Source organism: Paralichthys olivaceus, chromosome 1, assembly GCF_024713975.1.
Source record: "Paralichthys olivaceus isolate ysfri-2021 chromosome 1, ASM2471397v2, whole genome shotgun sequence".
NCBI classification, from domain to species: Eukaryota; Metazoa; Chordata; class Actinopteri; order Pleuronectiformes; family Paralichthyidae; genus Paralichthys; species Paralichthys olivaceus.
The window spans coordinates 2078273-2105245 of record NC_091093.1 but is presented as its reverse complement, the minus strand read 5'-3'; the positions used below and the strand labels follow the sequence as shown (position 1 = coordinate 2105245).

The 26973-nt window shown below is 41.4% G+C and overlaps 2 protein-coding genes across 12 annotated transcripts; one reads left to right on the top strand and one right to left on the bottom strand.

Annotated features, from left to right (window-relative positions):
• Positions 1 to 478: 478 nt before the first annotated feature.
• On the top strand, positions 479 to 12750 carry rbb4l (retinoblastoma binding protein 4, like). Of its 2 annotated transcripts, none has more exons than XM_020079956.2 (12): positions 479 to 660; positions 1279 to 1423; positions 2456 to 2601; positions 6453 to 6626; positions 6730 to 6845; positions 7522 to 7682; positions 8363 to 8489; positions 8606 to 8683; positions 10498 to 10574; positions 10712 to 10769; positions 11119 to 11229; positions 11669 to 12750. In XM_020079956.2, the coding sequence occupies exons 1-12, from the start codon at positions 645 to 647 to the stop codon at positions 11738 to 11740; spliced, it is 1281 nt and encodes a 426-aa protein (XP_019935515.1). In that variant the 5' UTR covers positions 479 to 644; the 3' UTR covers positions 11741 to 12750. The 2 variants fall into 2 exon arrangements, with proteins under 2 accessions (XP_019935515.1, XP_019935514.1); XM_020079955.2 differs by having other exon boundaries at positions 490 to 660; positions 6450 to 6626.
• LOC109624982 (gamma-taxilin-like) lies at positions 12641 to 25003 on the bottom strand. 10 transcript variants are annotated; one of them, XM_069524966.1, is made up of 11 exons: positions 24866 to 25003; positions 23316 to 23424; positions 22150 to 22324; positions 20450 to 20541; positions 19470 to 19640; positions 18961 to 19155; positions 18477 to 18596; positions 17624 to 17698; positions 17200 to 17292; positions 17019 to 17114; positions 12641 to 15524 (listed from the first exon to the last, which is right to left on the bottom strand). In XM_069524966.1, exons 2-11 carry the CDS (start codon positions 23406 to 23408, stop codon positions 15063 to 15065), a joined length of 1572 nt encoding a protein of 523 aa, XP_069381067.1. In that variant the 5' UTR covers positions 23409 to 23424; positions 24866 to 25003; the 3' UTR covers positions 12641 to 15062. The 10 variants fall into 10 exon arrangements, with proteins under 10 accessions (XP_069381067.1, XP_019935505.2, XP_069381172.1 ...); XM_020079946.2 differs by having other exon boundaries at positions 22177 to 22324; XM_069525071.1 differs by having other exon boundaries at positions 24793 to 24925.
• Positions 25004 to 26973: the final 1970 nt, after the last annotated feature.

Below are 26973 nucleotides of genomic sequence, written 5' to 3'. Positions count from 1 at the left end.
GCATGTATTTATTTGCCTTTATATGGTTTATTTTGATTTCCAGTGATTTCAGGTCAAACATATATGAGATTGAGGGATAATGAAAATTGGGCCTTTTGTAAAAGTATTCTGAAACGCCATTAGGAATTGTAAGGGGTTTTACTTTGAAATTATACATCGGAGGGTTGTGATATTGTAAGAGTGATACCCTGATTCGATGATCTGTCATTCTGTAGTGAAATAAGTAAGTGGAACCAGGTTAATTAGAAAATAGAGGAAAAACACTGAAAATATGATCATTAAGAGGGCTTTTAATTTGAAATTATACACCGGACAGTTCTGATCATAGACTGTATATACATGCTCTGATACTGTCAGAGTGAGACTCACTGTGTGTGTGTGTGTGTGTGTGTGTGTGTGTGTGTGTGTGTGTGTGTGTGTTCGGAGAGTTGGTTTCGTTGGTTACGCGCGCAGTTTTGTCCCATTAGGTGTGCGCGCACTGGCGCATGCGCAGTGTGCGCAGAGTGATTCGGCGGTGAAAAGGAAGGACTGTAGTTGAACAGGGACCAAGCCAAGCACTGCCAGGAAGAGCATCAGCTGCATTCACCTGAACCAACCTTCACCCGGCTCCTTTGCTGTCCAGCGTCGTGACACAGACTTGGAACATGGCGGATAAAGAAGGTAGGTCACCCGAACCACTGAGCTTCCAAAGCGGTGGCTGTGTTCCTCGTGTGTTGCTTTAGCCCAGGCATGGGTGCTAGCATGACATGCTAAGTGCTGTCAGTAGGCTCTCTGGTCTTAGTCTGCCTTTGTGTGGCTCTTGGTTTTAAACTTGCTAGAGAATGGCATGTCGGACACTGGTTGTTGGACTTCGGGATGTTTCCAGATGTCCAATCCATCAAACTAAACTTCTTTCAACTTCAGACATTGTTGTGTGGTTGTTACGCAGCCAGAACCTCCTGCACCTAATCACACCGCAGAGTGATACACTCTTCTGTACCCAGGAAGAGAAACAACACCAGCCAGCTGCGATGGCTTATCACTCCTTTCTCTGTGTTCATGTAACGTCGCAGCATGTTGCTATGAAAACTAGTGCGTTTTTAAACGGAGTTTGGTTTGACGCACATCAGCCTTGTCGTCTCTTCCTGAGAGGATCACAGTTACACATACTGCCTCACTGTGCCGTAACTTCCTGATGCACATGTACTGCACACCCAACTAAGAGTGAATGCACAGTAGCTTCTGTTATATCCAGTTACACGTTTAACCCAAAGACGTGGTCTTGTTGTTTGTTGTTAGTGTATGATGATGCAGTGGAAGAAAGGGTCATCAATGAAGAGTACAAGATCTGGAAGAAAAACACGCCTTTCTTGTACGACCTGGTGATGACTCATGCACTCGAGTGGCCCAGCCTCACTGTCCAGTGGCTCCCAGATGTCCGCAGGTATTTCCATTATCTACATGGTACTCGTCTTAAAGGTCCACTGTGTAAGATTTAGGTGAAAAGGATCTATTGGCAGAAATGTAATGTAGAATAATCCTCATGATGTTTTCACTAGTTCATTTCATCTAAATTGTATGAATTGTAGTTTTTTTTACCCCAGAAAATGTCCTTTATATTTAAATACTTTATATTTACATGGAGGGGACCCTCTCTACGGTGGCCCACATGTTTTTTACATTAGTCCAGACTGGACAAACTAAACACCTTTTGAGTTTTTATGACAACTGAAGCTACCACAGGTTCTTTTTCATGTTTGAAAGAGAGGGTGAGGTGAGGTGTTCAGCTGCAACATGCAATATATCTAGATATCACACAATTCTACACACTGAACCTTTAAAACATTAAACACTTAAATCTAAACAACACTACTGACTGCTGTCTTCAAAGTGCTTTTTATTGGCAGTGACCTACAGATGTGGCTGAACCTCTTTATATACAGTCTATGGGCTGAACCCAGCTCCTGCACAGGAGTCTTGGAGACAAACCATGGCCATTCCAGTATGTGCCTGTGTCCAACAACATCAAAAATAGCATTGAATAAAAATAAATATGTATAAAAAAAATAGCATACATTTGAGTGCAATTATAACAAATGATAGTGTACGGTTGCAGTATATGCCCAGGGTAGTGCAGCAGTGTTCAGCAGTCACACAGAAGTGAGCTGTTCTACAGTGGTATTGTTAATGGAAGGTAAATGTGACATTAGAGCTAAATGAGTGTTTATATAAAACAAATCCACTCTCTTTGCAGTGTGTCATGGAGACAATACAATGGATTATCTGTCACAGCAGTTAGTTCCTGCTTCCCACTAAGGCTGACACTAATTATTATTATTATCATTAATAAAGACAAACAGACACAAACTCTCCCATGGGTTAGATTAGGTTATATTATGTTAAAGTTAAATTAGACAGCAAAGCTATTTGCTGCTGAGTACAGATTAACCTTTTTCTCTTATGTGGATCTCTGCAGGCCAGAAGGCAAGGACTACGCTGTCCACAGGCTGGTTTTAGGGACCCATACATCAGATGAGCAGAACCACCTTGTGATTGCCAGCGTCCAAGTGCCAAATGATGATGCCCAGCTTGATGCCTCACACTATGACAGCGAGAAAGGAGGTAAATACACCAGGAGTCATCCGGCACTGGAATACTTTTCACATACATTCTAATGCTTGATTGCTCTGTGATGAATGTCTATATAAGAACAGGGGAATAGCTGTAGACATGGCATTCTCACAAGTGGATGATGTAATATTTATTTGTCACAGAAAGAGTCATAGCTGTTCAGTGCCCACCCTCCGTTTCAAGATGTTTATTTTATATTCTTCATTGCTACATAAGTTATCCTGTGCGACTTTCCAGTTTGAGAGCAAGACTTACTGATGTCACATCCAGATGTTTCTCTGATCCAGCTTCATTTCTTCTCCTCGAGCTGACACACAACTAAGAGCAGGTCTAAGATAGGCTTCGACCAGCTCTAACTATAAGCTTTATCATAAAGGAAGGTTTTAAACCTACTCTTTAACATAGAGAGGGTGTCTGCCTCCCAAACTCAAACTGGGAGATGATTCCACAGGAGAGCAGCTTGATAGCTGAAAGCTCTCGCTCCTACTCTACTTTTAGAGACTTTAGGGACAACAAGTAAGTCTGAATTCTGGGAGCGCAGTGCTATAGTGGGGTGATATGGTACTATGAGCTCTTTAAGGTAAGATGGTGCCATATTATTAAGTTGCCTTGTAGGTGAGGAGGAGAATTTTAAATTCTATTGTTGATTGAACTGGAAGCCAGTGTAGCCATTGAAGCTGATAAAAGAGAAATGTGATCTCTTTTCCTGGTTCTTGTCAGGACATGTGCTGCAGCATTTAGGACAAGCTGCAGGGTGCTTGGCGTGGACTAGTTTTTCTGCATCTTTTTGAGACAGGACAAGAAAGTGAAAGAAGGAGGTCCTTTTTTTAATTGAGAATCAAAGGACAAATCAGGATCAGAGATGAATCCCAAATACCTGACTGCTTCATTGGAAGCCAGGGCAATGTCCTCTCTAAGGTGTTTAGGGCTTTATCTGAGTTTAATAAGAGAACATTCTGGGTCAGCCAGGTTTTTTATGTTCTTGAGACATACTTGAAGTTTTGTTAATTGATTACACTGTTCTGGTTTTATTGATAAGTATAACTGGGTGTCATCCGCATATCAGAGGACATTTACTAAGTGTGTCCTGATAATGTTTCCTAGTGGAAGAATATATAATGACAATAGTATTGGGCCGAGCACAGAACCCTGAGGAACACCGTGATTAACTTTGGTGCGCACAGATGACTCATCATTAATTTGCACAAATTGGAATCAATCTGAAAAATAGGATTTAAACCAGTTTAGGGCGGTTCCTTTAATGCCAAATAACTGTTCTAGTCTCTGTAATAGAATTTGATGATCAATGGTGTTGAATGCTGCACTAAGATCTAACAGGACAAGGACAGACACAAACCCTTGATCTGAAGCTATTAGAAGATCATCAGTGACTTTTGCCAAGGCTGTGTCTGTGCTGTGATGAGCTCTAAACCCAGACTGAAATCTTCATATACATGACTTTCCTAGAGTCAGGCTAAAACCTCCAGGTCCAGGCTGGGTTTTTTGAGAAGGGTTTTGATTACGGCTAGCTTAAAGGACTGAGGTTAATATCCTGATGATAATGATAGAGTGATCATATTCAGTAAAGTAATATTAATTAGGGTCAGATTTTTTTAAAGTAACTTTGGAGGAATGTGTTTAGAGTTGTGGGTTTAGAGGATTCAATTCAACTGCAGTGAGAGAGAAACAATCTGCCCATTTATTCAGCTGTAACACGCTGAGGGAAAGGGGCAAAAAAAACATTGAAATCATTCAGTGGTTTTGTTAATTGTGCCCACAATAACATGTCCAATTTCTAAAATATTGAAGGCGACCATTGTATATAAAGTGAAGGAATTAATTCATGAGTCCACACTCATTGAATATTGAATTTAGTCTGTATACTGATATTGTGATATTCTCTCTTCCAGCAGGTATGTTGATTGGTGCCCAGCTGTGTGCTGAAGACTCTGTTCCTTTGGTGTGGTGCCATTTGTATGTATAAGTTTGTTAATGTGGCCACAACAATTTGAAGGTAAATACCAAATTCTTGATCATAAATACACCTAGTCAGCATCCATATCAGAACAAAGAAGGCAAAGAAGTCGGCTCCATCCACACAAATACCTTTTAGTTTTAAACGGCATCACTTTTAGTGTTGCACGGTATACCGATACTAGAAAGGGATCACTTGTTAAAAAGATACAATACCTAATTTTATTGGTATCAGTACTTTATGAATGATGCCTGGCACACAGTGGCTGCAGAACCGCTTATGGTTACGTCATTAAAGATGACAAGTTATGATCTTGATCTTTAAAATAATCTATAATTATATATAACCTACATGCATGAATACAAACAAACAAGAAAACTTTACAGATAAGCATGGAAATAATGAGCATAAATCAAACTGTAATACTAGCATTTCATGGTGAGGAAGCTCAAACCCAGGATTAGCCTGCACACTACTGGTGGCCTCACAAACAAATACAACTATGACAAATTTGTCCCTTAATTTTTCTGACCCTTTTTCTTTTACGACAGAAAGCCAATGGCTCAGATAGAGCGACTCTCTTTATTTTGTATTAAAGACAAATATCCCTATTGAAACTCATGACTTGGTATTAGTATCAAAACCAAAATTTTGGTTCACTTCTGCAACTTTTATGTCTATAAAACTATACTATATACTCTACTTTTTACCCCCTCAAAAGTAGTTTAGGTCACTCTCCATTGCCGCAGCTCCGCTTTTTTTGTCATGTAATGGTAATAGTGGCACATCTGTAAATAGCGAAAAAGAGTCTTGTCTAGGGATACCAAACTTTACAATCATATGTTCAAATATCATTATCATATCATCGTTTTTGTTTATTTTTTAAAGATGCATATAAATGATAGAATATCTACGTATTGACAAACAAACAGTAAAAGTGCAATTTGTTTTGGGCTTTGATGAAATGATTTGGTGAAATGGACAGTGTCTGCCGCAGCTCATAATGTGATCAGTACCCTTCTCATAATTCCCTGTCATATCAGAAATTAATTCAGACAGTCATATCGAAGTTTGTAGTCTGCACTGGTCCTATGTTAATGCGCTGCTTAGTTAGCAGGGCATGTATCGATTGCCTGCATTGTCTCCCTTATCAGGGGATTTGGTTGTAGGTTTGGATCACAAGCAACGTTGTTGAGTAAAATGTTGGCAGACAGATATAGTGAAAGGCTGAGAGGCAGAAATCAACTTTCAGAACTGGAGTGTGTGCCTTCTCTGCCAAGGCTCTGTGTCATCACAGAGCTATTGGCTGATATTGTTGCAGCAATAACCACAGTTCTCATCAGCCAGTAATCTATATATCTTCATCATCATCATCATATTGCAACATCCCTAAAGGAAAAGGTAAAAGACTAAATGAGCAGTCAGTCAATCCCATTTCACCCCTTCTCCCTACCCCTTAGTCCTTCCCTTCTGTTTTGCGTATCAACACGTGGGGGAGGGATGTCTTGATTCTTGTCTGGATGGAGGGGTAGGGCCAACTGTTCAGGTTTTACAACCCTAGAAACGGACATTTTTCAGAACCACACTCCAAACCCTTCAAAGTGTGAACAGTATTTTCTCCATAGGGATTTAAAAATAATGATAATGCATGCTAACACTAGCATGCGTCGTTATTACTTGATTGCACTTGATGGCTATTCTGTCAGAGTGTGTATATAGTGTGATGGAAAAGTAAATGAGTGAACATGACTTGAAGTGGAAAGTGATTTGAGCAGTCAATAAGACTAGAACAACAGCTTTATAAATGCAGTACATTTACCATTTCTTACAATGGATGTATTACAGTTTTATTCTGTTCTTTTGCCAGAGTTTGGTGGATTTGGTTCAGTGAGTGGGAAAATAGAGATCGAGATCAAAATCAACCACGAGGGAGAGGTGAACCGAGCCCGCTACATGCCCCAGAATCCCTTCATCATCGCCACCAAGACTCCCACATGTGATGTTTTGGTCTTTGACTACACAAAGCACCCGCCTAAGCCAGGTTGGATCTCTGCTGTGATTATGAACTTATGACTATGTGCCTCAGAATGTTTCAGCGAATTGCATATCATTAGGTGAAGGCTCAATGTAGTTCTGCATTTCAGATCCCAGCGGGGAATGTAATCCTGACATGAGGCTGAAAGGTCACCAGAAAGAAGGGTATGGTCTTTCTTGGAATCCCAACCTCAGCGGCAACCTTCTCAGTGCCTCTGATGACCATGTAAGTGAAGAGAACAAGAAAAATACCAGGATAACCAGAGTTATCCAGAGTAGGTTGGAACGTGAGCAGTTATAGTTCCCCTGAGCCCAAGATGATGTCTCTTTAAGTTTTGTTTTGTGAGACAGAGAAAATCATCACATGCGCTCTTTTGAAAATCAGGAACTTTAAAAATGGCTTAATTGATTAATTGATTATTAAACATATTGTCACAAGCATCGATTCTGGGTTTAAACCATTTTAGGCGAAACTGATATAAATAGCTAAATCAAATCAAAAGTTGCAGGCCTTTAGGTGGGTGTCAGCTTTCACAAAGCAGAGCACGGAATTAACAAATGTGTATTTATTTGCGTATAGAGAAGGGAAGTGAGATCCGATCACAAGTGGTGACAGGAGACACATTCAGAACACAATTTTTTTTACCAGGTGTGAACACATCTAATTGACCAAGTCCAGTTGTGATGGGATCTCTCTGGACAGATTGTAATACCAGGTCTGATCAGGGCCTACATTATTCCACCTGAACATTGTATGCACAGCACAGCACAGCACTTTTTTGAAAATGGGTTGTGAGGATAAATTGTGCATTTACCTGATTATAACAGATCAATCCAAGCAAGAGGATGTACAAAATATAAACTGTGTATAACAATGTGCCCTCCCTTTCATTCCCCACCAGACCATCTGTCTATGGGACATCGGTTCTGGTCCAAAGGAAGGGAAGGTTGTGGATGCCAAAACCATCTTCACAGGCCACACAGCAGTGGTGGAAGATGTGTCCTGGCATTTGCTCCATGAATCCCTGTTTGGCTCAGTGGCCGACGACCAGAAGCTCATGATGTAAGTGGTTCATACAAATAGTCTCCTTTATATATTTTTTATTAGGGCGTTCCTCCCTTTGCTCTCAAAACAACTTTAAGTTTCTTGTCACATGGATCAATATCCACAAGATGCAGGAAACTTTCTTCTGAGATTCTGCTGCGTGTTGACGTGACATCATTTGGTCAGATAAACTGATTGATTGATTGATATAAAACATTTCCCACACAATTACTCTACCTTCATCAGTCAGATTATGACTCTATCATCTACAGCCTCAGTAGAAATCCACATTCATCAGACCAGGCTACAGTAGTCTTCAACTGTCCAGTGTTGGGGAGTCTGTGTCACTGCGGCCTCACATTTCTGTTGGTTGACAGGAGAGGAACCTGCAGTGCTTTTAGAAACATCCACCGCAAAGTGTGTGAATGGCTATCTCAGTTACCTTAGCCTTTCTGTCAGCTCCAACCAGGCTGACCATTCTTCTCTGACTTCTCATCAGCCCAAAACTGCTGCTCACTGGAGTTGTTTTTGGCTCCATGTTGAGTAAAAACTCTAGAGATTGTTGTGTATGAACATCTCTGGAGATCAGTTTCTCACTGGATAACTATATGAATAAGCAGGTGTACAATTAAAGTGCTTGGCGAGTGTATGTGAGTTATGCCCTTGCCTCCTCCTCACCCTTCTTCATCCTCCACCAGATGGGACACTCGGTCCAATAACACATCCAAAGCCAGCCACGCGGTAGATGCTCACACTGCTGAAGTCAACTGTCTGAGCTTCAACCCCTACAGCGAGTTCATTCTTGCCACTGGTTCTGCTGATAAGGTACAGACAAAGCAAAAGCACATCTGGACTGTGTCAGGTTCAGGCTGACAATAACAACAATACCTTAGAATACAAATTAAGGAATATGTAAGACAAATTTTCCTTTGTTTTTTTAGACTGTTGCCCTGTGGGATCTAAGAAACCTGAAGCTAAAGCTACACTCCTTTGAGTCACACAAAGATGAAATCTTCCAGGTAACCTCAACTGCTTTTATTGAAAACACAATTTAAGTTATATTGTCTCATTTATCCTCTACACTGTATGTATTACAAACAATTACACAATTTTGTTAAATTTGAAAAAACGCTTTTTTTTTTTCTTTTTTTTTTTTTAGAAGTCTTTGCATATTGTATGTGTCATGTAGATTCTGGGATACTGATGTCTATGGTGGCTGTAAAAACACCCCACTCTTCAGGACACACTCAGCACTGGCTTAGCTGCTTGTTTTGGGTGATGACCAGTGGCTGCTGGTGAAAATATTCTTGGTGGGGCTGTGCCGAGCCATACTCAGTTTTCAGTAATCATCCCACTACGATTTAACACAAACTGCAGGATACCAGTTCTTTGTGAAACAGTAGGTGATTATTGAATCAATAAACAGTAATAAACATGTCAGTCATTTTCATACAAAAACACATAGCTAACAGTTTACTGCTTAAGCCTACTGCACAAATGAACTTAAAAAACAAAACTTTGAAAACGAAATCAAAATAATAATAACAGCCGTTTGATAAATAATGTAAATGATTAATAGTTGTTGCCCTTGTGTTCAGGCAGTAAGTACAGTGTCCGTCATTAGACTACAGACTGAGTCTGGTTACTAGTGTTTACTAGGAACACATTCCTGAAACATACACAGTGCTATTAACAAACACTATGAAAACAAAACACTCCCCCCCACAAGGGAGGGCGGCGCCCTAGCCCCCTCTATTGACCAGCCGCCGCTGGTGATGACCATTCTAAAACGTGAACCATTGTTCCTGTCTCAGGCAGGGTCTGATATAACCAATGACCTGGGGCCAGCCAGTCATAATATAAATCTGTCCATGATAGTGCTTGGACCCAAAACATGAGTGTTATTGAGGCTGCTCTAATGCAACACTTGGCTGATTGGCTTAGATACACGTTTAGCTAAGAGGCTAAGGGTTAAGTGTCTTGTGCTAATATTTACATAAAAAAATTAAATAATGACACGATCATATACTCATTACACATAGCTATGCAGCATATTTTATAATCCACAATGAAATTTGATTTCTTTATGGCAGAAAACATAATCACCAGAAAGCGTGTAAACTGCTCAGTGGTCATTGACTGAAGAGAGCTCCCGCAAACCTTGCCAACGGCAGCTTTTACTGTAGCTGCCTGTCTTAACAGCGAGTGCTGTGGGTTTTAGGGGACTGTTGTTTCTTGAACAAATCTCCCACGTAGAGACAAAATAAGTATCATAATGTTAAGTCTGAACGAGCCATATGACTTGCATTAGGTACAGTTTCTTGAACAAAATACGGGAAAAAGGAAAAAAACTTGTCTTCATAAATAGCTCTTATCATTTACCCTTAGAAGCAATGCCGAAGTAAAACCAAAGCACTATGACATCATTGTCATTTTTGAATCTAATTTGACTAAATAGAAAATGAAACAAGGCTCTCAGAGAGTAAATACCTTCATCTAGCAGGTGTATTGAGACATTTGTGTTCAGTCTGCTTTAGTACCGTATCCTTAATGTGATTTCAGTGGAAGGGTCTTTTTCCTCATCACGACCAACAATTTAAATGTTAAGTTTCATTGCTTTTGTGAATGTTACTGCATCTTTCCAGATTGTTGGTCAAGTTTTTCTTTCTTTTTTAGTGTGAGTTTGAGATAAAAACACTTTATATGAAATTTTTAAATAGCTGACAAAATTAACACCATTGTTATTGTTGTGTTTTTCCCCCCTTAGTATAGGGAGCTATTTGCTGCTGAGCATTATGTTAACCTGCTGTCATTTGACTGTCCCACTCATAAGGTACAATGGTCTCCTCACAATGAGACCATCTTGGCCTCCAGTGGCACCGACCGGCGTCTCAACGTCTGGGATCTCAGGTAAAAACCTCTGAACGCTTTATATCCACACGTGTGTGTGTGTGTGTGTGTGTGTGTGTGTGTGTGTGTGTGTGTGTATGTGTATTGGCATTGGCACTAAGAGTTGATTGTGGAGTTAATGTCTGTTGTTTCTCTAGTAAAATTGGGGAGGAGCAGTCGGCAGAAGATGCAGAGGATGGGCCACCAGAACTGCTGGTAAGTGATGTCTAAACAAGCAATAGCTGGGATTTCATTGAAACTCCCTTCACATCTCACTCATCATCAGGTCCTTGTTCTTACAGTGTTCTCTTACACAACAAATTGTGCAGGCAATGTGATTATGTGTTGATCAGGTTTTTCAGGCTGCTGCTGCACAGTAATAGAACGTCACATCACTGAATTAACACATTCAAAATTGAATGGCTCCACAGATGTTATTAGTTTGTTTCAAAGCGCTGAGCTTTCATGTTAGTGGAGTTTGAACATGTCTGTGGTGACACTCTCCAGTTCACCACTTCACCTCTAGTTATTAACACGCCTGTCTTTTCCATCTTTCTTCCACCAGTTCATCCACGGAGGCCACACCGCCAAGATCTCAGACTTCTCCTGGAACCCCAATGAACCCTGGGTTATCTGCTCTGTGTCTGAGGACAACATCATGCAAGTCTGGCAGATGGTGAGTGCAGCTGCTCTCACATAAGCCTCACACACATTGTCTCATTATGAGATTTCGTCCCCAACACATGTTTTCACCTAAAAAAGCTTGCCCAGGCAGAGGACAAATACAATGAGGAGGAGCCAGGAGGCTGCAAGACTTTCAATGTGAAGTGTTTAGTTTCATTCATGATAGCTTTTTAGTACATTACACTGAATTCATCAATCAGCAGCTGGGTCTGAATGAATTGGACTAGTTAGAACTTTCGACTTGTTTTTGTCTGCAGCTTGAGAAACATTAAAAGTGTGATAGGATTGTTTGGACCGAAACTCATCCACCAAGTGTTGTTGCAGAACCATAACTGAGCCAGATTATTCATGTTGTTAATGGCCTGTAATTATATAGAGCTTTTCTAGTCTTGATGACCACTCAAAAGTGATTTTATATTTCCATTTTCCAGGCAGAGAACATCTACAATGATGAGGAACCAGACAACACCCCTGCATCAGAGCTGGAGGCTCAGGGATCATAACCCAGTGCTGCACCACATCTCTCTCTCGCGGCACGACCCCTCCTCCAAAACCCGGCCCCACCTAATGCTCTCTTCTCTACTTCACTCAAGTGCAACATTAAAACATCTGCTCTCCACAGGAATGGACAGTGTGGAGTCAGAGACATTGTGGACTTGTTAACAGACAGATGGATTCAGTCTGCCTTCTTTACTGTGCACCATGGCTCAGGTACTCGGAAGCATGTAAGCACTCAGACCAGGCCGACACTCGACCATTTCTGTACCATCGCTGTGTCTGGGGATTTTTGTGGTGACGGTGCTTTGATCATAAAACATGTGCCAGTCATTGAGAGCTGTTAATCTGTTCATGTCAGGAGGGCTCATGCAAAGAAATGTGTCATTTTACATTTGGACTCATGAATATCTAGGAAACCACTAAACAGACTCCCTGGATATAAATATGTAGTAGAAGTTGCACAACAGAAGAGTACCTGACTTACATCCCTTTGAACTCTGAGTGTTTAGCAGCTTTTCTTAGTTTCATACCTTAGTGTTTCACCTGAGTATTGTTGGCTGTTATTTTCCTTGCATTTAGCGCACACATCACTGTCTTGTGAACATTCCCTGTTGTTTTTCTCCTCTAGGATCATACATTGCTCAGTGGGTGACTCAAGTGAAAGGTGTGGGACTTGACAAGTGCACCTTTCTTTCCTCTTCTCTTGTTACATGATAAATCACCCTGTGTCCTGAACCTGAAATCACAAGAATACTTTTGTAACTTTTTAAAACTAAGTTTCTCATTAATGTCAAATTTACAGTTCTCCTCGGCTCCAATTTGACTGAGGCAGAACAATCTTCACTCCTCTCCTCTGAGAAAATGACTCATTAGTTAGAGGAAATAAATCCATTGTAAAGATCAAGTGCAAATTCTACAAAATGTTTATTGAAAAGAAAGACAGGAATATAAGAACATTGTACAATCAAAGAGAGGGTGTGGGCTTTTTCAGTAAAAATAAAGCCTTCTGAAGCTGTGGTGACTCGTGCCTCTTCTTTCACAATTTCTACAGAGGTAGATTCTGACATTACCTGAGTGTCAGTCTGGGCAAAGAGGAAACATGCTGCTCAGGGGTGTGATGACAACTGTCCACCACTTAATACCAGAGGAGTACGCACACCTTTGAGTTCACATCTCCACACAATGTGAAGGTAAATGCATGAGGAGAACTTCAGTAAGAAAGTCAGCTGCACGGCAAGGCAACGTCTTCAAGAACATTTCGTTGACATGTTAACAGGCCAACTGTTCAAGTACATATTAAAGGAAAACTGTTTGAAACAACCCTACCTGACTCACTGACATTACTCAGACTGATGCAGATTTCAGAAAAGACAAGTGACAAATCGTTGCACTTTTTAGTTTCTCTTATTTACTGATTTATACAAACTGGGATTCCAAATAAGTAATTCAACTTTTCTTAGGGCCGAGCGATACGCTGTGCATCGGGAATGATGTTTTTTAAGTTATCAGAGCTGGAACACCAGCTGCAATGAGGCAGTGTAGACCCAAACTGAGCGAAGGAGAATAGAATGAAGTGTGAATTCTTTTTGTTTCAAAACCACAGAGATCATACATCCTGCCAATGACCCATTTCCTACACGTCAGGACTCCACTCACACAGTATTGGCAGCTTCTGTTAGTTAAAATGAATCACAAAATTTTTGTATTCGAACCAAATCATTTGGTTTTCTTCCACTTTCAGGCTTCAAAGTTGCTAAGGCCCTCTATTCTGATGTATCAACACAATTTAAGTTTTCACACATTTACAGGAAGTTATTAGCCAGTGGATGAAGCCGTTTCACTCCCGACTCAGCTCTTCTCTGCGCACCCTGCATGATGGATCATATCGAAATCAGGGCTCATTTCAAAAGAAGGGGGATTGTGGAGATGCTGATTTAAATCTAGTGAGAAACATGGGTTTAAGTGAGTCTAGTTGATACGATGGCCTGAGCCATTACTTCTCATTTAAATTCAAACAAAACTGGACGACCTGTTCAAATGTTTTGTCTAGCAGGGCGTTCTCAACTTGTTGATGCCTCTGTAAAAAAAATGAAGCCCTTTGGCGACAGGAGGAGTTTAATGAGGAAAACTGAAGAAATCAACATTTTCTTGGTTTTTGCTTAAACAACAGAAATATATATGGTGCATTGTTATCTAATGCATCACATCTGATCCTAACATTTTACACTGTTATTGGAGTTATTCTATGACTTTATTCTCATACTGAGCAAACCACATTGTGTTGTTGCTGGGAAAAACCCCAACCACAACTAGCAACAAAAAGGGATGTGATACAAATGACTCATAAGGATTTTGACTGGAAGCTGCCCAGTCAAGTTACATTAACTATCCTGAGACTCTGGTGACATACTGTCATTTACCTTTAGTAATCGTCAGCTGTTTCCACTTATCTCTTCTCACACCAACAACAGAGTTCAATGAAATCACTTTCCTCTAAGAGATATGTGCAGAACCTTCTAATCATCAGCAACATTAGCCTGGTATAATGACAGGGTGTGTAGGTCAGAGCGACACTGTGCAGCTTGTTCCACTTGTACACTTCAGAATTTTGCTTTCAGACTTCATTATTAAACAGAAACGTGATGGTCCTGGTGGTGATGGGAGCTTGCTAACTAGTTATTAACAAACAGGTGGGTCAAGGTAGCCATTTTATATGGATTTACAGATTCATTTTGCTAAGATACTTTTGGCTCCAAAAGACCAACTTATCCACACACACACAAAAAAAGAAGCCAACTCAGTCTTTGTACTTGCTCTACACTACGTCCTCCTCAGATCACATTCTCACTGTGAGCTTCATTAACACACTAACCTGTGAAGAAAAGCATGTGATTCTGACTGAATCACTGGAGAACTTCCGATGAGACGTGACACCACAGGGATGGACCGTTTGACGAACGAAATTAAAGACTTTGAACTGCTTCAGTTAGACTGCATGGAAATTTCTTATGAAAATACACGTATGGTAGAAAATGGAGTACAAAGTGCTCTCCACAAAGCCAATTATTACAACCAACCTAAACGTGGGCTAACTCTTACAATAGAATCTTTGATAGTCACTTTATTCTTCTTAAACGATTACACAAAAAGATATAGGCTCAGTTTCTGTGTAGAAACCTGCAGAGGCAAGTGTAGACTTAAAAAACAGGAAATCTATATCTCCATTGAAGATGGTTTGTCTGGCTAGTTCTGGAACTAGGCTGGAGGCGTGTGGAGCCCTACTATCGCACCTTCTCATCTATACTCACACACACCATGTAGGTTTGCTCAGTTATGTGTGTCTGCAGGAGGGCTGCTTGTTGTAGCAGTAGTGGTTTTGTCAGTAGCAGCCGGAGAGGAGTCAAGTCCAGGTAGACTGGGATCTTGGTGAATGCCCTCTGCCTCCTGTCTGACGCCCTGTGTCGAGCCCACCTCCACATTCTCTTCCTCCTTATCCCCTTCCTCCTTTTCATCTTCCTCCTTATCCCCTTCTTCCTTATCATCTTCCTCCTTATCCCCTTCCTCCTTATCCCCTTCCTCCTTATCCCCTTCCTCCTCCCCCTGCTCCTCCTCTGAAGGCTCCTGTCGCTGGTCTTCAGTAGGTGCTGTGGTCCCTTTGTCTTCCTGCTCCTGCAGGAGGCTGAGCCGATTGTTCAGATCGTTCCTCTCCTTCTGCAGAGCTCGGCACAGCCTCTCCAGCAGCTCCAGCTTCCCCTGCAGGGCCTTGAAGTGGCCGTCACGCAGAGTTTTCTACAGCAAAACACAAAGTTTCATTAGCGTCATTTTTCTCACACTGGACAGGGCGTTTGGAGGAAAGTATAGAATGAGAAATTGTTAAATCAGAACCACATCTCTTGGTCTTGTGCATGAGAATCTAGAGCTATGAAAAAAGTAAGTGGATTGTTATTGTGGGCGGCTGTGGATGAGGGGTAGAGCGGTCGTCCTCCAACCAGAAGGTCAGCAGTTCCATCCTAGGCTTCCCCATCTGCATGCCAAAGTGTCCTTGGGCAAGATGCTGAACCCTGAATTGCCCCTCATAGAACAAAAAGAGTGCTGCTAATAGATGCACTGTATGAATGGGTGAATGGCAAACTGTACTGTAAAGCACTTTGAGTAACAACTGCATTGTGTTTATTCTTGTGTTACTTTCTTTTATTCTCTGCTGGCTGTAACACAAACTGCCCCTCTGGGATAAGAAAGTTTACCTTGACCTAACAATTATCCTGTCAAATTGTTTCATATGAAAGGACACACGGAATTTAATGAAATCAAACAGAATCCCCTTTTCGAGAGAAAAAAGACAAACTGTAATAAAAGACTCATAAAAACTCTGGCGAAACATCTGCCCACATCCCCGAGCTTTGTTAACCACCATGACCACACATACCGAAGGAGAGAGGTTTTACCATTCAGTCCATCAGTCTCAGCTACACTAACGTCTGTCTGGAATGATCTGATCGCAAGTTCAGGTCTGAACACAGCCAAGCCACATAGAGGACACATTTGAAATCAAACTTAATCAGTCCACATTCAGAGGTGGTCTGCGACACGTGGCTGTTTCCCGGGCCGCGTATGAGCGACCACCTACTCAACTGACTTGCTTTGATCTGCTACATTTTCACAATGAACCAAAGCATTTTTATACTTCTCAGTTTCTCACCCCCTGATTTATTTGTGGCCACAAACACAATATTAACACTGACCACAAGGATCAGGTGCTGATATCTAGTGTTCCAACCAGGCACTGGTCCCCACACAGCCTGTAGCAACCGGACCGAATCACAACGCAGATTTCGGTGCCTCATCTCAGTGCCTGAGCTCTGCACTGAAATAGTTGCCTTGCTAAGAGGTGACATAAACATCAACACACATGTCTACTTAACATTACACTTAACTCTGGTTGCAACCAGGGCTCTAATGATCCCAAACCATTCACCCTCCAATCCAATCACAACCCCGGGACCACAAACCTGCGTGATCTGAATGAACAAAGAGAAGTGACTAGTAGCCTGCTATCATGCTAAAATGTACTAAACACTGTAAACAGTTTAGCAGCTATTTGGTAAACCACAGTTAGATGAGAAGTCCAGGGAAGGAACACTGGCTGTTTGATTCCAGTCTCTGTGCTAAGCTTGACTATGCATTCCTTGATCTCACATCAGTATTTAACACCCACAAACATGGACACTGATTCCGCTTTACACATCGCCCTCTGAAAGAAAAGACAGTGTGTTTAAAAGTCACCTCCTCAGCCATCTGCAGCAGGGCCTGGTTGTTACTCTCCCATTTGGTCTTCCACTGGGTCGTCTCCTTCTCCAGTTTCTTGATCTTCTTTGTCATCTGGAGATTAAAACACACTTATTCATGACTGATGAAGGCAAACAACAGGAAGTCAGTCTGTCACTAACAGGTTATCAATTCTTACCTTTTCCATCTCTTGTCTAAAAGTGGTGAAGACCTCATTGCTTTTAGCCAGAGTGCTCTGAAACTCCTCGAACTTGTCCATGTACAAGGAGAGCTAAGAGGGACAAGACGAGAACTGTGAGAACTGATGTGCACAAACGTAACACGAGCAGTAGTGGGCATCTGCCCGACAGCATTTTGTTGGTTTGTAAACATAGCCTGGATCTATGCTATTAGAGTAGACAAAGTGCGAACGTCATTAAATGTCACAATCTCTATATTTTGCCTGGAAAGTACATGGACCAATCACAACCCCCGGACACCAAGCGTTTATGTTACCAGAGAAATACAGTGTTGATGCCGTGACTGTGTCTCTGTGTGTGTGTGTGTGTGTGTGTGTGTGTGTGTGTGTGTGTGTGTGTGTGTGTGTGTGTGTGCATGCTCACCTGTTGTTTGAGTTGTGTTTCCTGCTCCTTCATTAACTCACACTTGCGTCTGGACTCAGTGGCATCCTTCAGCAGCTGAAACATAACAGCACATTTAGTTGTAATGCTCTCACAGGCTGCACACACACTTGGACAGGCTTCTTGCACCATTTTTAAAAGTCAAATTGAAGAAGGTGTTTCAAAAAAGTTTGAAACACCTTCTTTGATAGAAGATAATTTATTTAAACATATTTATAATCTTAGTAAGATATCAGAATAATAAAATTGAGTGAACTTTTTGTTTTAGTGCTGTTTGATATAACTAGTTAGATTAAGCATTTATGTTGCGTATACAACAATATTAATAAAAAATAATACTACAACAGTCATATTGTTTGTGTTATTTTATTCTTTTGCAGGACAAATCGCCATTATAGTGACATTGCAAGCAAAACGTACTTTATACACATTAAATAAGTGTTTATATACACACACATGTATATGTTATGTTCTTTTTGTAGTTAATATCCTGCTCATTTACAATTATCATTGTTATTACCATTCTTGTTATTGTTACTATTATGCTATTATTGTTTGTTTATTAGAAATCAACACCCATCAAGTGTTTTGCGATTAGAAACATAAAACTGTCGGAGTCTCTGGACTAAAGTTTTTAATGGTAGGACACTGTGCGTTCAAATTTTCCCATTAGCCTTAAAAGCTCTGCCTGTAAATTTAAGACTTTATTTATGGTCAATTTAAGATTTTGCTGATATCGATGCAAAACTTTTTAAGGAGCCGCAGGAACCCTGTTTGAGTACAAACATGAATTTATTGTGCTCATTACAGCTGATATAATGAACACAGTACTTACAAAGTCCCGCTCTCTCTGCTGCTTCTCTTCCACTTCCTTCATCATCTCTGTGATTGTCTGCAGCTTGGCGTCCATCAGCTGCTGCTGCAGCTCCTTGTGCTTGAACACCTTGTCTATATGCTGCAAGAAGGACACAATCACATCTCCATTAGACTATGCAACATGCGATAAAAGAATCATTATCCTGAATGTTTTTAAACTGCTGTACATTTTTAATGAACAGTGACTCCAAATATTTTCTACCAGTTGATTTAAACCTGAATTCTGAACTGACAAATGTATCCTACCTGTTTAGTTAGGGTTGTTCTGTCACAGGGGTGATACTCTACACATATGCCAGTTATCGATACCACAATGAGACATTTGTTGATACCTCAAATGATGAAGTATGACTGCAGAGGTTTGTACTTGATGCCATAGCCACAATGGCAACAGACTACAGTTGTGCAACAGTGTAAGGAAAAGCTCTTTTGTGACATCTTACCTCCTCTCTGAGCTCATACTGCTCGATGAGCTTTTTCAGCTTCTCTGCCAGCTCCATGTTCTCCTGCCTCAGCTTGGTGTTGTGGGAGCTGTGCTGCTCCATCTGCACCTCAATGTCGCTCAAGGTCATCTGGAAGTGTAGCATGGCCTCCTTCCGCTGCTCCTCGTACTCCCTGGACCGCTGAGCATTCTCCTCCTATCAGATGACACATGTGGACGTTGAGGGGAGAAGAGTGAAACACAGGGGTAAATTAAAAAAAATAATTATCAAAATCCGAGGGCTAATTTGTCCAAGAGAGTTGACAGTGCCAAGAAATAAAATAGTATCCTTTTCATTGAAACAAACACTGTGTTTTATCCATTATATTGACAGTAAACTACTATTTGAATGCAGTTTGAATAAAGATATGTTCAACTTCCTGATGCTCAAGCGATAATGCTGTTTGTCGAGACAAGATGAAAACATAGGAATGACACAGAGGAGTGTGGTTGCTATGGGTTGAGTTGTACCTTCAGAGTTTTGTTGTGTCTCTGCAGCTCCCTGCACAAACTCTCCAGCTTGCTGCGGGCCAGGATGGCCTTGCTGTGCTCCCCTTGCAGGTGGATCTTCTCCTTCACAATCTGAGACTGCTTCTTCTGCAGAGCTTTCAGTCGCTTCTGCATGCAACGGCTCTCCTCCAGCTGAACACACACACAGAAAATTACATCCACGCAACATTAATTTGGGAAATTCCAGTCTTTAGATTGTACATGTTGCAATTACAAAAGGGGTAACAATTAAAGCCTGATATCCTTCCCATGCTCCAAAACAAATCTTAATGAAACTGACTTGATGAAAAAGTAGACATCTGGACAAGGTTTGCGTTGTGTTTTCACAAGACGAGGTAACAACCTAGTATTTGTCTGGACTGTGTCCAGGTGAACAACATAAAAGATATGTAGTTGACATCCTGTCATAGACCAGTTGTGAAATCATTTCTGACTTACTGCCTTTTTCTATTTTTTTTTATATATTCTTATTATCAAAAAATAACAGTTGACTGCAGTCTGAACCTGCAGAAATACAAATACTTTTCAGTTTTAAGAAATCACTTTTCTTTACATCTGGCATCCGCACTACTTGTGAGTTTTCCAGCCCCTAAAACAAACTTTTGAATGTTGCTGGCCCGATTTTGAGTTAAAATCTACAGAGTTGTGTTTTAGCTCATCGGTCAGGACATACGCTTCCCTGATTGGTCACCTTCATAGTACATGACCCTTTTCCAGAAGAAGCAAAACCAAATCAGCCTCGACTACCAGTGGCAGATGTTAAGCATTGCTAACAGTAATATCAGTAACACTTTGACATTGGTGCATTAACTTTTGTTGAAAATCCCGGAACTTTTCAACATGACTGTTCTTCGTTTGCAGTATTTTGAGCAATTATGCATCCAAATGCAGAGAAGATGATCAGCTTCATGTTTTTTTTTTTTTTTAAATCAGATGCTCACCAGGTCGGCATATTTCTTGCACAAAGCAGCCAGTTTCTCTTCAGGAGTGGCCAGAGAATTCAGAGCCTGCATCAACAGAGTGACCTCCTTCCCTGGAACATAAACCACAACAGAAAACATTCAGGAGAATTATTTCAAGTAGATTTTCAATGAGAATACAACAACCTAAGAATCTACAACCTGAGGCTAAAGTGGTGATACTGTCATATATGACTAGGTGGACAGGTGTCTGTCTTGTAGTCAGCAATACAGAATCACTTTGCTAATTGTATTAATGGACAATGATGCCTCTAACATTTCCGTCAATCTACAGTATTGTCTTAAGAAGAAACCAACATCCCTGTCTGGCTCAGATGTTATGTCTACACCAAAAACAGTATGACGTAGGGTTGGGCGATATGGCCCAAAAGAAGTATCGCAATATTGTTAGGCTATATTGCAATACATGATATATATCTCTTGATATTTTGAAATCTCCTCTAAATCACTGTACAAATGTCTAATTCATAAAAGTCCACAGGAAGTGGTGAAGCTAGCGGGTGTTAGCATTTCCGATGGTCCGTGAATGTTGTTTCTACTGTTCTTCAACAAACTCACTTCAGGTGCCTCACTGTGCAGCGGAGTGAGTGGGGACGTTTACTCTCACATTCATCATTTGTTAACTGATTTGTTCGGTCCAGGGTTCAAAAAGAATTTAAACAAACTGTCAATAACCGTCTCTGAACACTCGTCTACTCGCTGGTGCTCGTCTCTTTCTTTCTCTCTCTCAATGCTCTCTGAGTCTCTCCCTACTCCTGATACTAAAATCTGCATGCAGGCAGGAGAGTTTTCTGGATGGGCGGGGGAGTGAGCAGTCTGCTGTGAGGGGGGAGAAGAGAGAGAGCCAGAGAATGGAAACTCAGAGAGAATTTCATGATGACGGCTTGAAACAATCACGTGACAATTTATGCTCGATGCTCGCGATATAGTCATTTCATACATCGCACGTGGAGCAAGCGGCAATACATCCGAGTATATTGGATATATCGCCCACCCCTAGTATGACGTCAAAGCTCACACAATGGTGTAAGACATACTGCTGTCTTTTGTGGATAACTATATTGAAATGCTCCACATTCGACAAAAAACCTTGCAAAGCCAATATTGAGCTAAACTATAATAATCAAATATCCTGACAAGCTTTGTAAAAAGCAACGTAATGTCAGTGGAAACAGCACTGACAAAGGACTGTAAAAGATAAGTAATTTGGAAAACCTGAAACCGAAGCATTATCGTGGACAAAAGGTAGTTTCTGGTCACGTATTTATGACTCAAATAGAACAAAGACGGAGGATATCAGACAACTACTGTATAAGCAATGTTGAACTGATTAAGATATGAGTTGCTGAATAAAGAAAATGATGTCTTCATTGAATGTACATAAATTATTTTGGAATGACGTTTTAATCTTTGTCTTGGAAAACTAAAGCTGCTGATATACACAGTCAGTACATAGGATGTGTTTACAGAAAGACACAGAAAGACACAGAGCCCTGCCTATCCAGTATAACTGGACCCATCTCTTCTGTGCAACACTTTTCACATACAGTGTGGGCTTTGTCTGTTTGGGTAATGACAGGTACACGATACATTTACAATACATTTAACAGGGATATGACTTGGACATCAAAGACATTAAAAAAATTTGCCATTACACATACAGCATGTAATGAGGGGAGTGTTCGTACCAAAGGCCTTGTCCTCTCCACTCTTGGGGTCTCCTCCGGGATCAAGCTCAGCCTCCCCCAGATCACTGGGACTATCCTCTCTGCCTGGAGTTTCCCCTCTCTCCTCCTCAGCACAGCACAACCCCAAATCAAACCCTGCAACCTCTTCCTGTTAAAACACACACACACACACACACACACACACCAGGTATAAGTTCTTACCCTCCCTCAGTTTTCCAACATTTGAGGCTTCAAACAGGTGAATATCCATGCATGGACGACTGGCTCCATCTGTCTGTGAGGTGACGCCACAGAGCACTAAGATGTTTATGTTCCTGACATTTTTAGGGCTGCACAATATTTCAAAAATGTATTGTCGCTATGGATCCTAAAAGATCAATTAAAGACATTCAGATTGTTGACAGGTTTTCTGATTTCTGTCTGCTGTAGGTGTTAATGTGACAGGCATCAAGATGTCAGCAGGCAGGAAGAACTCTGCAAACACCTGTCACTAGAGCTCAGACATTCACTGTGTCCAACAGAAAGTAGTTGCTCTCCTTAGGCATAATACTGACTGCTGATATAAAATCATTTTTGACAGAGCAACAGCCAGTGAGAAAAGTCCAACGCAAAACAGCTGACCACGGAGGACTCCTTTACAGTCTCTCAAGCTGCTTTCAGACATGCACTGAACTTTTCTCTGCAGGGACTGTAGGTGTGAAAGCAAATGTCCAAGTGAGAGCCTTTGACGTTTCTGTGGACTTTATCTGCCTGCCCCCCCCCCCCCCCCCCCCCAGTATCAAGTCAGCAGAAGCCGATGTTGATGCTCTTGTGAACGCGTCTGAGCAGAGAATCTCCCTCTATGTTCCTCCAGAGGTCATGTCTGAAAACGTCTTCAGTGAGGCAGACGTAGACAGTTATGTTTGTAGTGCTGCTCCTGATGCTGTGGTTCAGCCAAAAGGATTTGGGGAAAAAGTATCACTTTGTTATTGGCACAAAAATTGTAATCCTGCTATTCGTAAAACACTGTTCCAGCTAATCTCTTGTTATTTACAAGACACTTGGGAGACATTAAAACCGGAAGGCTGACAGTAACACAGTTGTAGTAGGACAAAAAAAACAGAACATCACACCTTACAATACTTAGTGATAGTGTTTACCTGACAAGAGCTGTCCAGGTCTGTAGGAGAATCACTGCCTCCCACTATTCTCCTGGACGCCAAATCAATGTCACAAACTCCTGTTGTCTCCATTTGTCTTGATCACAACCTGCACATTCACAGAAAACCAGAATTGGAAGAAAATCTCAGCCTGGCCATCCACTAGATAAGCAAGAACACCAATTCATCAGCAGACAGCGAAAGTCAGCCACGTGTGGAGAGCGGCAGCAGCCCTGAACATGCTGCCGGAGTGAAGCATGTCAGCGCAGCACAGAGCAAGTCTACTCGTGTCCATTCACACACACTTCAACTATGTGAGTGACCCTCTGACTGTAGTTACACAATGCGCGGTAACAACACACAATCCAAACGATCCCCACTACCTCACCCTGTCAGCTGTCTGGGGCCTTCCCTCTCCACGACAACAGGTTAGCTTTAGCCTCACACTAACATTCATGCACAATTACTCCAACTGGTTGAAGAGCGCTGAGCTACATGTTGTTGAGCCGGTGGACTGGCACACACGACAGGTGAGTAGCAACAGCCGGGGACAGTCTAACTCATCTTGCAGGCTAATCAACGTCAAGCTAACCTAAAGGAACACTGTTTATATATCGACGCTGGATGACAGCAGCCTACTGAAGAATAGATGAGTGTGAGACCACAGTTCCAGTCAAGAGAAGTTGTCGGAATGGATTCTGAACAGATGCGATTAGTCGTCTGATATTCGAGCGAACCTCGTTAGTTCGCTGCATAGCTTACTGACCCACATGGTGCAGACGGGTGCGCAGAACGCGCAGTTCGCTGCATTACTACGTGTGGTTCCCTCGTTTTTCTCCCTCCGTGTCCTTTAGAGAACAAGAGGCAGCTGTCTCCTGACATGTGTCCCACTGAGCAGAGACACACACCGGGCCGTGTTACTTAACATCCAGCGTTCGGAAGCCCCGGTACTACCACCGCTGGCTGCGTCTGTAGAACTTCACAAAGTGGGAAAATTCACAGAAACTCAAGTATGCTACGTGAGCCGAATCCAAGCATGTCTCGTCTTACAGTTCAATGTCCATGTACTAAAATGATAGCAGCAAAGTGGTTTTGCAGACGAACAAGGTAATCTTAACTGTTCCAAGCTGTTAATGGAGTCTGGTATGACGTTCCTTCGACTCGGGTCGTGTTAGCTCTGGGGCTAAACGCACAGCACGCACTTCTGCATTTGTCCCCCTCAACCAACGAACGCAACCACTTGCGGTGTCAGTGTATCCACTCAGACACAGCGCGGACAGCAAAGAGCCCGGCGGCTGAAGCCACTGTTATTAGCCGTGGAACTGGTTCGCTATTGTTAGCAGGGCTAATCCTGTGCTAACCGCTACGCTAGCTGCTGGCTAGCCCCCATCGGCTAACACTGGAAGTAAACTTTGAGAAATGTGCGAGAGGAAACAGGAAGCTAAGGACTGAGAGTGAAGAGGTCTCACACGCACACAGCACTGAGGTCGAATCAGCGCGGTCCAGCACCAGTGGGTGAGATGTGCTGATGGAGGAGGCAGAGCGTTTACCTGGGTTTCCACTGTGGACACCGCCAGGACACCGATGGCAAGCTGGCGGCAAACTGACACATACACAGCCCGACGTCCGGTTAAACCTTTCACAATAAAACACAGGAGTTACACGTTTTTTTTTATTCTATCGTTTATAAAATACCGTTTGTTGTCATCTTCCGTAGCACTGCCATTGCAATTATTTTGTATCCGTTTCTTGCCGAGAAGACTACAAAAGAGATTACTGTTTGTAATGTAAATAAGTGCATTTAGCAGAATACTACTGTAAAGTTCAAATATAAGATACTTTTTTTACATCAGTGTTATCCTCTCGTGCTCATACTTTACTTATACTGTACTTTGATTATCAGACAGCCATAGTTTAGCTCCTGGTTAAACTTGTCACTACATATGCATCGAATGTCACACTGCACCTTTGAATGCATGTCCTTTTAGTATTGTATTGTGTCTGACTTTTTTTTACAGTCAGCATTTTCTACCTAGCTTCTTGTCCTTCCTGACCTTTCGTTGTACTGTTGACCCTGTGTTAACTTGCATATTTCCAATAACACTTTCAACTTTATATAAAAGTCATTAGAGGAGCTTTGTCACAGACAACACTATCAGTATATACAATTAGAGAAGAAACAATCTGTTAATTGACAATAATTCAACTCATAGAATCAAGTCATCAGGAACAGTATCAATACTTAATTCACATCGGATTATCAGCTTGAATATTATTACATTTTTCTTTAAGTAAGATTTTCAGATTTGGTGAATTCTACTTCGTGGTATTATTAGTTTTATTTTAAGTCACTAACTACAATCAAATGTGTCACTGGCCAATGCATCAAAAGTGTGGCTGGGGTCCCTCAACAAACTCCTCCTTTAAAGCCTCTGACAGTCATTTAGCTCAAAGACTGAACTCTGGGAAAGACAGTGGGTCAGGGAGCTATAATTAATTTATATATGAAAACATTTTCCTGATGATCATGATGTGGACATAAAAAATTATGTTATGTTGTACAACTGCTCAAAAAATGAAGGGAAGACTTCAATCACACATCAGATCTTGATGAGCAACCTATTCAAGTTGAAAATCTTGACTGATGTTCATTCTATAATTTGTTGAGAACAAAATGATGTAACAACGGTCAATGGAAACCAAAGACATCAACCCATTGAGGGTTAGATTCAAACCACACTGAAGATCAAAGATAAAAACTGATATCACAGGGTGATCCAACTCATAATGTTACTCAGTAGAGTGTATGGCCCCCACGTGCCTGTATGCACTCCTGACACTGTCTGGGCATGCTCCTGATGAGTTGGCGGATGGTGTCCTGGGGGATCTTTTCCCAGACCTGGATCAGGGCATCAGTGAGCTCCTGCACAGTCTGTGATGTTACTTGGCAGCATCGGATGCACGGATACATAATGTCCCATAGGTGCTCACTTGGATTTAGGTCAGGGGAACGAGAGGTCCAGTCAATGGCATCAATGCCTTTGTCATCCATGAACTGCCTACACACTCTGGCCACATGAAGACGGGCATTGTGCTGCAAAATAAGTACTTTAACTTCCAGCTCTTTTTTGTGTGTCTTTTTTCCAGGAATTTATACAATATGAAAAATGAAAAGACGACTGCATGAAAGCTACTTTTTGTGTACTGGGTATGAACAAACAGAAATGTTCATTATATATAAAATGCATGAATTAGGGATGTTTTTTAATAATCCAAATAATCATAAGAAGTTAGGCATAATGGTCTGATGAATTATCAGATTAATGGTAGCAATCCCATATGTTTGATATTTTGAACTCTTTTGCAGTGGATACTACCTGTGTGGGTTCAGCCTTCATTAGGAATGTGAGTCGGACATTAACTTGAGCTATTTGTGTTTAGGTTTACCAGCCTAAATTTTGACAGGAGATTCACTCGAGCTTTCTATGAAAAAATTTAGATTTTTCAGTTTTAAGGACCACGAAATCCTCCCATCATCAATGTTGTTATCATGCAACTGAACAACAACTTAATAATTATTCTGGTGGTTTACATTATTAGGGCACATATCTCAAGTATATCATATCAAGTTTCAGCAAATTCATTTGAAATTGTAGTG

What these genes read in the sequence shown, in the direction of transcription:
- rbb4l (XM_020079955.2), top strand. An exon ending in TGGCTCCCAGATGTCCGCAG is followed by an intron (nt 1,424 to 2,455) that starts GTATTTCCATTA and finishes GGATCTCTGCAG; the next exon opens with GCCAGAAGGCAAGGACTACG. An exon ending in CCACTGGTTCTGCTGATAAG is followed by an intron (nt 8,490 to 8,605) that starts GTACAGACAAAG and finishes TTGTTTTTTTAG; the next exon opens with ACTGTTGCCCTGTGGGATCT.
- LOC109624982 (XM_069524966.1), bottom strand. Translation starts at nt 23,408, where the DNA reads ATGGAGACAACAGGAGTTTGTGACATTGATTTGGCGTCCAGGAGAATA. An exon ending in GCAAGAAATATGCCGACCTG is followed by an intron (nt 19,641 to 20,449) that starts GTGAGCATCTGA and finishes GTGTGTGTTCAG; the next exon opens with CTGGAGGAGAGCCGTTGCAT. An exon ending in AGCAGAGAGAGCGGGACTTT is followed by an intron (nt 17,699 to 18,476) that starts GTAAGTACTGTG and finishes GTTATGTTTCAG; the next exon opens with CTGCTGAAGGATGCCACTGA.